This window comes from Toxoplasma gondii, chromosome X (assembly GCF_000006565.2).
Source record: "Toxoplasma gondii ME49 chromosome X, whole genome shotgun sequence".
Taxonomy (NCBI): Eukaryota; Apicomplexa; class Conoidasida; order Eucoccidiorida; family Sarcocystidae; genus Toxoplasma; species Toxoplasma gondii.
The window spans coordinates 3325365-3336777 of record NC_031478.1 but is presented as its reverse complement, the minus strand read 5'-3'; the positions used below and the strand labels follow the sequence as shown (position 1 = coordinate 3336777).

Sequence of the window (11413 nt, the reverse complement as noted above, 5' to 3'; positions counted from 1 at the left end):
TCCGACGTCGCAGCGGCCTCTTCTGCCAAGAGTCTCGCCACTGTGTCGGGGCACTGAACCTCGGCGGTAGAAGGCAGCCGGGTGCAAGACCCCACGCAGCAGACCCAAAGTGCGACAGAAGCAAAAAACAAGAATCCGAGGGAGAAGGAGACGAGTGGGCGGCCTCTGCAGAGCAGCAGGAAAGCGGGTAGCAACTGGCTGAAGCAGCAGAAGATCCAGGAGCCGAACGGGCAATGGAACTGCAAGAGGGTATTCTTAGACGGAAACACGAGGGGGAACAACTACGGGGAAGATATGACGGCGAAAATGATTTTAGTTGTGGGCAAAGAGAGAGGCCTTTCGTTTCTCCCCGCGGTGACACTGGTTCAAAAAAAAGAATACGTCTTTGCTGGAAAGCGAACTCTTCGGCACCAGTCGAACTCCAGCCACCAACTTCCCGCTCGCAGGCTGTATGTTTACCCCAACCGGGCGGTTGTCCAGGAACCTCTTTACGTCTCACTCGGTGAGGTGTTTGGGTGCTTAGATAGGAAACCTTTCTTCGCTTTCTCGACAGACCTGAAACATTGTTGGACTCCAGTGAATGAATGGGCCGTCTCTCTGTGTCCCTGCCTTCTTTCCTGCGCATATTCTCTGTGGAAGTCGAAGCAACGTTACGTGTCACCTTCGCTTCCACCGCCTGTTCGCGTTGGTTTATCCAGTCTTCTTTGTCTGTTCCCCTTCCGTCATCTCCGTCTTCTTCTGTCTCTTTTTCGTCCTGCATTCCCTCTGTTTGTCCACTCTCTTTCCGTCCATTTTCTGCTCTTTTCTCTATCGCGATGTCACGAACTGAGGAACACAACAGCTTAGGGAGAGACGTCCAACCAGCAAAGAGAGGCTTCATCGTCTCGGCCACTGAACTCTCGTGGCGGACGAGTCTACGTTCCGGGTTAGTGCAATTGTGGCGAGCACGAGGCTGCTCGAGCATCTTCCTAAGGTAAAACCCCTTCTTTTGTGTAACTGGCGGTGAATATCTAAGCACACTTAACCAGAGGGGGCCATATGACTGAGGGTAAAGGTTGCGGGTGCCCCACCTGAAGGAACGTGATTGTTCAGCGAGAAACGGGGCTCTTTTTTCTCACTGTTCATTGCGTCGAATGAGATTCAATATTGTCAGCTTCGTCTGCGTCGGTCGCTGTCCGGGCAAAACGCCAAGCGGGGGTCACTCTTGTTAGGCACGACAGATTAGACACAGTCGAAAGAGGCATCCGTTCCGTTCTCTCAACGCCTTTGTAGGACTCCTAGCTTTCCTCCGATTTACCTGACAACATAGACCTCGAATTAGCACACAATTTATCAGACGGGTGCGAAACAACGCACGGCAAACGGCAAAAGGATCTCTTGAGCCTTTGTGTGGCCTTGAAAGTTTACGATATAGGAGGCGCGTTTCTCCTCGTTGAGCTTTGAACAAGCGGGGAAATGTCGTGCTGCAGTGGCTTGCCACGTTTGGTTCCTCGACCCTGATTCCACGCACACACTTGGCAATCTGAGCTAAACTGCTCTGCCATCGAACGGCCTCGCCGAAACCAGAAAAATGGATGTTCTTGTGAGGATCATTCCTCAAGGAAATGGCGACAGACGCCAGATGCCATGCGATACAAAAAGACTGAAGCTATTCACGTTACAGAACGAAAAAGTACTTTATGCTGAGAGCCGTGGTGAGCGGAACAGCAGCCGACTCACGCAGACCGCGAGAATCAGCGCGGGTACGCGTACTCCGGTTCCCATGTAGCTTGATAACCTCTGAACGAATAGAATAATGTTCAGAACCGGCAACTTTGGCAGCAGATGAGAGATGCAGCGGAACTTTGTGCCAGCAAGAATCTGGGAAGCCGAGACCAGCGGGAAGGATAATTGAAAATGCATCACGCTCGTCTTCCCCCTGTCTTCCCTCGTCCTTGGCAAGCACGAGTCGGCGCCTTGTCTAGTCTAGACGACAGAAACGGAGAGCGTATCAGGGTGCCAATTTTCCATTGGACACAAACGAATCAGGAACAGCCATAGTGATTCGTCTTTTCTCGACTTCATTCAGGGTGATATTTTCCGTTTGAGCGTAAAGTGGCCGAGAAAAAAAACGCATTCAACAGACACGATGTGGACAGAGTGTGCACGTGACTTAGATCGAAAAATACCGGAAGGCCGACACGGTCAAAACACGCGGGGAGGGAATCGTGAGAAGTAAAATGTCCAGATTGTTTCAGTTTGTGTTTCGTCCACGTACCAAAGGAAACGAATAACTCTTGCGAAGGAAAACTTCCACGCGGTTGAGAGCTAGAGGAACAGCTTGGCACCCGAAGAGCTCCCAGACAAAGCGACAGAGCACTGGGGACGACGAAGCAGAACACGTTTTCGCGGATTACGTTGAGTCGTTTGGCCACAAGGCTTGCTCAAGAGTTCATTACTCTCTCTCAAGAAACCGTTGTTGATAACGCATCCCTCGACTAAAGATGCTTGTACCTGTACATATGTAGGTATAGCGGTATCGATTTGGATTCCGTGCGACGGATTCAAATCCTGAAATCGGTGCCCACGGACAAGAAAGGGCAGTTTTCCGTTAAATTGTCGACACTAGTGTAGCAATACTGAGTTGAACCGCGTCCAAGAAAGAGAACTTCGAATTTGTAGAGGAAGACGTAGATGAACCTTCACACGCCTCCTTGCTTATCGAGAGGATTTCGTGCGTCGGAAATGGAAGGAAAGGAACTTGAGGAAACGGTTTCTCTAGAGAGGCTAATTGGAATCGAGAGCCGCTCATTTCGCGTTTTGAATATCACTGTCGAACCAAAAGCCAGATAATGTTCTGTGTTTGTCCTGCATCAGGCTCTCGTCCGGAGTATTCCTTCCCTCACAGGGAGCCCTGGGTGCCTCTCAGGGTAAAGACCATGTGGTACCCCAGGCGCTTGAAAGATAGCCGTAAAAACTCGACGCGACACACACACAGCAAACGAAAGAAGCGCCGAGGAACGCCGCCAATAACGCAATATCAACACAAATCTCCCCTGCAGATTCAAGCGCTCGAATGAGAGGCGTCCCGTACTCTGTATACTTGACCAGACGAGAGACCGTGTCCAAAAACGACACCTCGACAAAAGCTGTCGGCTGCAATCGGGCGGAATTCCGGAAAACAGAACGAGTAGATCGACGTTCATTCCTCCCGGAGTCTTCTTGCTTGTTGTTTGACTGTGAATGTGACAGCTTGTTACACTACAAATCCGATAAGAGTAGGCGAATTCGTTTTGTCCACGCTTTTGGAGCCACTCACGCGTTTCACTGTCACCTTTGCATTTCCTCACCAAAAACGCCCCAGAGGACGAGGCAACAGCGCCTCTGGGCAAGAGTTCATCCATGGGAGAGAGCGAAGGGGAAACGCTAGGTTTTTTGCTGCCACTACTTCAGACGCGTCCTCCCTATTCGGGGACAAGCCAGAAGGGAAAGGACGGAAATTCAACGGAGGAAAAACTCCGTTCTATGTTGCGCACCGCGCGCTCATGCGTTGTGACAAGAACAAAGAGAAGCCGAACTCCTGACAGGCCCGGATCCGCAGTACGCGGATCAGAACTCTCGTAACGAGAGACTGATTCTTCGATACGGACCCGCAAATCACAGCGATCGACAGACACGTTTGTTTACACGTTTTACAGACGTTCAACCAAGCAGAAACCCATATAGAGACACACACATGCATTTGCCTGGCGAGAAACCTTCTTTCGTATACAGTCCCTCAGGCTAGAGTGGTCCTCCAAAACTGACCCTTGGGTACGGGATCTGATTGACGAGAAGCGCTCATCGAGACTGTCCTCGGCACTCTAGTAGCTCGGCCACTGAGTTTCCAGAATGGATCTGACATTTGAGTCAAACGCCAGTAGAAGATCCACACACCAGCTTCCACCGAAGCGGTCCTCTACCGTGTCAGGATTGCCGCGCAGAAAAAGTCAAAAAGAATGCATATATATATATATATATATATATATATATATATATGGCCTTTTCGTTTCGATGAACTTTTAGATCTTCGAGGAATGAACGGACCCTTGACGTCCAGACGCCACTATCGCTGAAACTGACCTCCGTATTGACCAGCGGTTCAACTCGTAATACACAACCCCCCAAATGGCATTTCTAACAAATGCGAAGAATAACCAGTTTTACGGCGTGTTTTCCTCTCCCCGTGTGTACTTTTGTATACGTAATGTGTCTACCTCGAGTTGCATTCCACAGCTTCACATAGAATCGCCCTTTTCGCTCGATCTGAAGACCGATCTGTGTGCCGCTGTGTGTACTCAAGGACTTCCCCGTTGCGCGAACACAGATAATCTCTAAGTATTTTCTGTCCGTTTGGCGCACAGTTTTCACTACGCTGTCGGCAAAGCACTATTCCAGCAGAGAACGCCGGACGCGACGCGCCTGTCTGACCGGTGTGAAAGACCTTTTCCCTCAGCTTTCACGTCGTCTTTTCACCGGAAATGACCACAACAGCACGCAAAGACGCGTAGGTGATTTTCATTCTGTCTTTGCACTGATGCATGTCTTGTTGCCAGCGAAAGGCAACCGAGCCACTCGCGTCTTCCCCGTTCAACTGAGTAGGAAAAGGACGGTGTTTCTACTGTGCAAAGTGGATGTCTAGCCCCCCTTCCATTAACTGAAGCGACCCTTTTCGAGCACTCTTTCTCGTCTTCAAGAACTCCAAGAGAGCGGGCAGAAAAACGCCTTAGTCCTTCGCCGTATTAAGATGGTGTTTCTTCTACTCCACACGGAATAAAGGCGAAGGTGATTTGAACAAACATTGACGCCCCACTGAACACAAGCTCTCCACAGTAACAAAGGTGACACTGTGTCGCAGTGCAATGGCCGGGGCAACGAAAGGATTTCCAAAACCTGCAAAAGAACCGAAGATCACCCCGCCAGATCGGATCCCACCGCCGCCGTCTAAAGAAAAACTCCTCTGCTTAAATCACAGGCGAGCCCACGCTACACACTCCGAACCTCTACACATGTGCCTGCGCTTATGCACCAGTATATATATATATATATATATATATATATATATATATATATGAGCATGCATTTATGTGTCTACACCTGCACGTACATGCGTATGTGGAACAGTATGCATCAGCGTCCATATATGTTTGGAGAGATACACATGTGCCTATGTCAACATCTAGCTTCATTGGTGAAAACAGGTATGCACAGCGGCTATGTCTACAGGTGGAAATAGGCACACACCTACATGTACCGATGAGAAAACACACGGACCTATAGCCACACGTGAATAAGTAGAGATACGCATGCGTCAATAATCCAGTCAAATATACGAAGGCATTCATGGGTCTACGTCTGCATGGACTAGACAGATGGGTACGATCGCATGCCGATGGACACGGCTGAAGAAGGTTTTGCGTGAATCTGCACTGCCTTCAGCCCAGACAGAGGTGGTGGCGAATAGGAAAAATGTTTCTTTTGAAACTTGTTCGCTTGTCTGTTCGCTTCTCGCTTCCACACGGAGAGGCCTGGGAGGATGAAACGCGTTGAAATGCGCCCTTCCGTATCTCCCGCCCTCCGTCTAACGTTCCCCCCTTCTCTCCTTCGTTTCCTCTCCTTTCTCCGGTTCGCCTGCCTTTCATGCCTTTGCTACTCTTTTTCCGGTTCCTCTGTTGCTCGCTCTTCTCCGTCGTCTCTCTCCGCTCTCGCAGTCACGAATAACTGGGTTGTCCCGAGCTACTAATGCTGCGACTGGACACTATGCTCTTGCAGAAGTCCCCAGAGTACCCTGGCTACCTGTGTTTCTTCATCTCCCCAGAAAACGTTGATCACTGACCCTCTCTCCCCACCACACTCTTTGAATTTAGGCTGGTGAGATGAGCACGGAAGTCGCGGCTAGGCCGTTCTCTCTTCTTTCTCTCGCAAGTCACGAGTGCAGATAGCGGTCCAGACCGTTCGCCTCGCAGTAGTTCAGCATCCTGCTCACGTCGTCTTCATGTACGTCTGCGTTGTTGCTCGGAGTCCTGAAAAGCGAAAACAAAGACGTTACAGGTAGACTGAGAAAGACATTGTGGAGGCGAAGCGCTGTTGTCCTCGAATGCTGCGCTTTCCTTATTTCTCGTCGAGCTCTTCGGCGCCTCTGTCTGTTCGCCTCTCGCCCTTTCCGCGCTGCGAACATTCCTCGCTACGCTCTCCCTTTCTCTCGCGTTCTCTCTCGGCCCTGGCTTGCTCTCTCCCTCTGCCTTTCTTCCTTTCTCTCTTCTCTCTTTTTCCACTCTCTCGTCCTTCTTTTCCCCTGGCTTCTCTCTCTTCCTCTCCCCTTCTCTTCTGTTGACTTCTTCCTCTCGTTGTCTTTTCCTCGTGCTCGCCTTCCCACCCTTCGTCGCTCCTCCCTCGCCTGCTTCATCTCTCTCACTGTGGCTTGCTTCTTGTTTTCCCTACCACTGGGGGCGGTTGTCTTTGTCGACGAGGACGGCGCGGACGCCCTCCTTGAAGTTTTCTGGGTACCCGTGGCCGAACGCCTCCGCTAGCACGAAGTCTTGTCGCAGAACCTCGAGCAGCCTGTCGCCTTCTTCTTCTCTCTGTGCGTAGAAGGGGGCGTCGTCACTGCGCTCGTCGACACACTTCCGCGCCTCTGCTTGCCGAAAGAGCGCAAGCCATACGGCACAAGAGAGAGGACATTTATCGCGAAGCGTCTGCTTCACTTCCGCCGCGAAGCGACATCCAGAGGCCGTTCCTTCGTCGAGCGAGGCAAGCAGCGCCTGCGGAGGTTGCGCAAAAGAAGACAAGCAAGAAGACAAGCACGCGCGCAAAGGTGGAGAACTTCTCGCGCAAAGACCACAGTATTAAAACGGCGATATCCCGTCGCCATCGTTCGCTCGCTTCCTCTCTTCGACTCGTGTCTTCCTCTCGCTCTGTCTCACCTGGAAAGACTCAGGCAACACAGAGAAATACTTCTCGCACCCATCCAATACATCGGCAATCAAATTGCAGAGCGAAGAAGAAGAGGGAGAAGAAGAAGAGGGAGAAGAAGAAGAAGAGGGAGAAGAAGAAGAGGGAGAAGAAGAGGAGAAGAGAGGCTCAGAGAATTCGTCGACGATGCGGTCGACTTCAGCGCGGGCGGCTTCGGGGGAGAGGAAACCGTTGACCTGTTTGAAGCGGAAAAACAAGAGAAGCTGCAAATTTGGAAGCCGTCGAATGCAGAAAGCGAAGCTCCAGAGAGGAGAGATGGAGAATGAAGAGAACGTAGTAAACGCAGCCACGCAGGGGGGGAGAGAGAAAAGAAGGAAAAAACATACCATCAAAGAGAAACTGTGGAGTACACACACGAACGTAATACGTCACCGGAGAAACTCCAGAAAACACGACAGAGAATCTGATACAAGCCCACGCGCGTGCAGATCGCCTCAAACGCCCACATCTGCATACATATACGCATGCAAGTAGACGCGTTTCTATACAGTTTTGTGGAAGTCTGGTCTCCGTTTTTCGTCTCGTCTGACTACCGCCAAGCCCCGTAAAGCCGACGCAGAAGATAAGCCTGTGTCAACCGTGACCTCTCCCACCCTTAGGATGCGGTCCCCGTCTCTGTTTGCAGGAGTGAGAGCAGCTGGGGAGGTTTCGCATTTCTATCCAGTCGAGTCTGCACAGCTCTGCATGGACACACAAAGGGCAGATCTCAGAGGTCCACAGAACCGACCTTCTCCAGTTTCTCCTTCAGTTCTGCGAGGTGGGCTCGAGGCACAAAGTGTGTAGCGAGGCCTGCAAGAGCGAGGAAGGAGACTCACAGAAAAGCCACAGTCCTTTGACGACAAAATCCTGTCGAGACCGGAAGGTGTCTCCTCACCTCGAAGGAAAGAGACACGCGCCCCGACTGCTTCGACGAAAAAGTCACGCATCTCAAGCACATCGCAAGAAAAAGAAACTGCTACTGGTTCGCCAGCCGTTCACAGGCGTCTCGAACTCAGAACATGCCTCATGGATCTGCGGTAGGCACCTGGCGCGTGCAGTTGCTCTGTGTCCCTTGCCTTTCTTCCTTCTCCCCATTGCCCTTTCGCTCTCACCTCTGTAAGTCCCCTTCTGCCTCTTCATTTCCTCGCACCCCCCATCCTCGACTCTCTGTCATCTCTCGGTGCCTCCGCTTAGATACAGACATACATACAAACGTACACATATGCACGCGCATATATACATATATATATATATATGTATATATAAATATATATATTAATGTATATTAATGTACGGGCATTTACATTTGAGCATATCTTTTGGTGTGTACGTGGCTCTATGTACTGAAGGACAGTGTGTGTGAATGTGTATGGTTCAGCTCGCTGGAATGCGACGCATGCGTTTGTACCTGTGGCGAGGAGATCTGCAGCTCGGAGGCGCTTCCCGACAAGGCCGAGAAGAAATCCGACCCCCGGGGCTGCTTTCAGACGAGAGAGAAAGAAAGCTGCACCAACATCTGGAAAAAAACCAATCCCTGTCTCAGGCATTGCCCACAAAGTCGTCTCTGTGCACAGACGGTGAGACGCGAAAATCGAAATGCCCACGCCGCCGCCTAACACACAAACGCATCCACTCAGTTCTACAGTCGAGAAGGACAAAGAGACAGATGCCGCTCCAAGTACATAATATGTATACGAGTTACTGAATATATATATATATATATATATACATATAAATATATATAAATATATATAGATATATATATTTGAGGGAGAGAGATATGGATATAGAGAGAGATATAGAGAGATAGTTGCCTCCCTCTATGTGTAAGTCTGTAAAGACACATGCATAGTGATACATAGAAATCTATATATATATATATATATATATATACATATATACGTATATAACGGAATGTATATATGCGTAGAGATGAGGTAATGTGTGGTGGCTTTTTTATTGCATGTGCGTTACCCATGACGATCCCATCCCACAGTGCGACATAGGGCTTTTTGAATTTCGACGTTTTGAAGACGAGCGCGTATTCGTGGCCAAAGAGTCTCGCGACGTCAGCTCGAGGCGCGCCAGCGACCTGCCGAATGTCGCCTCCGGCGCAGAAGGCCCGGCCGCCTTGTCCAGAGAGAAGAAGGAGAGAAACTCGAGGATCTTCCTCAACGCGAGGCAGCAGCGCATGCAAAGCCGTGACCATGTCGACGTTCAGCGCGTTGAGTTGCCTCGGACGGTTCAGAGAGACGGACAAGCAGCCCCCCGTGGTCGTTTCAGGGAAGCCTAAGAGAAGCGTCTCATCCCAGAAGGCCCCAGGTCCTGGAAGAGAAGAAGAGAAGAGCCGGCGCAACGCCGAGCGGCCGAGCACACCGCCTGTCGCGACTCCCTCTCGCTCTCTCTTAAAGTCAGATACAGACATGAAGGCGGCCGCCGAAGAAGAAGAGAGAGAAGACGAGAGAGAAGACGAGAGAGAAGACGAGAGAGAAGAAGAGAGAGAAGAAGAAGAGAGAGAAGAAGAAGAGAGAGAAGAAGAAGAGAGAGAAGAAGAAGAGAGAGAAGAAGAAGAGAGAGAAGAGGAAGAAGAAAGAGAAGAAGAAAGAGAAGAAGGACCGGAGAGCATCTGCGAAGAAGATAGGAGAGTTGGGAGAGAAGAGAAGTTTTCTCGAGCGCGAACGACTTCGCTGAGGTGAGTGCTCAGGCGAAGAAGGCGCCGGGAGCTTCCAGTTGCCATACCGTTCGAGATGCACGGCCAGCAAACGACGGATAGAGCAGCAGAGAGCGAGAAGAGACAGAAAAAAGAAATTCAAGAGAAGAAAGGGAAGACGAGGGAAGGCAAAGGTTGAAGAAAGAGCAGAAGAAGAAACGGGAGAAGACTGTCGGAGTTCAGAGATGAGGGCCTTGCACAAGAGAGGGAAAACGAATTTCTCCTCAGCGACTTCGCTGCTTAGACGGCTGATTGCGGTGGCGCGCCGAGTAAGAGAGAACAGTTGCGAAAGCCAGGTGTAAAAGTCAACTTTGTTTCCCTCGAGTAAAGAAAAGGAGAGAGAGCACGCTCGGAGAACCCAGGGCAACCTCTGTTAGGTTGAGACAGGCTCTGGAAGCCGCTGTGTCGGCAGCTGCAGAGACGCGCGTTGTGAGGGCGTTGGAAAGAGCTGGGAGATCGCTTGCAGAGGAGAAAACTTCCGCAAAAGTATCTTTTGCAAGCAAAAGCGAATGGCGTTCACGCGCGCCAGTGAGAGACGCCTCAAAGGGGAGAAAGAATTTCGCGAAGGGGGCATCTGGGAGCGGAGGACAGGCGCTGGAGGAATGCGCACAGGAAGCGGAGAACTTCTCCAAATCGAGCAAGGGAATGGAGGGAAGCAAGTAAACTGGAAACAGACGAAAATGGAGAAAGAAGGGGGCTTCAGGAGAAAGTCGAGAAGGGGAAGCTCCCGCGGGAGAGCACACGCGGAGTTTTCCAAGAAAGTCACTTTTTTCGGTGAGGCATGCACGCCGACGGAAACTGGGGAATCTTTCAGCGACAGACTCCGTCAATCAACTATGAGGAGATTCGGACTTTTGCCCGGCTCTTCTCGAGAGAAAAGCGGGAGAAAAAAGCACTGGCTAGCGCAGCGCGCGAAACAGCGAGAAGTCTGTGTCGAGAGGCTGTCTCGTCTCGGCATCGAGAAAACACAGGAAAAAAGTGGATTTTTCAGGCCTGGGGAAGCCGCAAAGCAAAAGGCCGCTCTCACACATCTCATCCTTTTATTTTTGTGTGGTTTTTTCAGGTTTCAAGAGGCAGTTTCCAGCGAGGCTCCCTTGCAAGGACCAAGACACGCGAATTCTCGTTCCGCCCTGTTAAGCCAACTCAGTTAATTAGTACGAGGTTTGACTTTCTGTACCAGCCGATCTCAAATCGCGATGCCTTTTCGTTACGTGACAAATGGTGTGTTTAAAACAGTTTTACTTGCGCTCGACTGTTTGGAAGCTGGAAGACGGTAGCGTCAGGTAGTCCTGGACACCGGATGCATGAGCGTATCACAAACTTCTGAGATTCCTCAAGTTACGGTTTTGGGCTCGTGAATGTTTTTCAATAACAAGGGGAGCTTTTTGAACGAGACTTCTGGCAATGCAACACCAATTATGGTGTGTAGCACTCTCTCTGTTGCTTAACATCACAGCGCCTTTTCATCCAGTTACTCAACGGGGGATAGGCCAGCAAGAATCCCCGATCCGTAAATTCCGTACAGACTAGCAGTACGTAGGCGGTTGCCGAAGCGTCGTGATGCTTCTGCAGCGGGTGTACAAATGGTGCTTTTTCAAATTGTTTTCAACAGTTTTCCAGGTGTGTGAGAAACCAGCGCCGATCCCTATCAACAGGTGAAAACGAGATGCCGCGCATCCTCTGCAAACAGCCGGCGTTAGGGACTGTTGAAGACTCACACAGCTGGGCCGCGAA

The 11413-nt window shown here is 50.6% G+C and overlaps 2 protein-coding genes across 2 annotated transcripts; one reads left to right on the top strand and one right to left on the bottom strand.

Moving 5' to 3' along the window:
- Positions 1 to 2846: 2846 nt before the first annotated feature.
- Positions 2847 to 10350, bottom strand: TGME49_224090 (enoyl-CoA hydratase/isomerase family protein). The gene is made up of 6 exons (XM_002366054.2): positions 8944 to 10350; positions 8378 to 8581; positions 7718 to 7779; positions 6942 to 7166; positions 6460 to 6779; positions 2847 to 6041 (listed from the first exon to the last, which is right to left on the bottom strand). Exons 1-6 carry the CDS (start codon positions 9704 to 9706, stop codon positions 5945 to 5947), a joined length of 1671 nt encoding a protein of 556 aa, XP_002366095.2. The 5' UTR covers positions 9707 to 10350; the 3' UTR covers positions 2847 to 5944.
- Positions 10189 to 11216, top strand: TGME49_224100 (hypothetical protein; the record flags this gene model as incomplete). Its single annotated transcript, XM_002366055.2, has 1 exon — positions 10189 to 11216. One exon carries the CDS (start codon positions 10189 to 10191, stop codon positions 10828 to 10830), a length of 642 nt encoding a protein of 213 aa, XP_002366096.1. The 3' UTR covers positions 10831 to 11216.
- Between the last annotated feature and the right edge of the window lie 197 nt (positions 11217 to 11413).

Bases quoted from the DNA above. Each gene is read 5' to 3' on its own strand.
- TGME49_224090 (XM_002366054.2), bottom strand. From the start codon at position 9,706: ATGGCAACTGGAAGCTCCCGGCGCCTTCTTCGCCTGAGCACTCACCTC. The intron at 8,582-8,943 runs GTAACGCACATG...TTTGTGTGTTAG, and splicing joins GTGGGATGGGATCGTCATGG to GCGGCGGCGTGGGCATTTCG. The intron at 7,780-8,377 runs GTACAAACGCAT...TCGCTCTTGCAG, and splicing joins TGCAGATCTCCTCGCCACAG to GCCTCGCTACACACTTTGTG.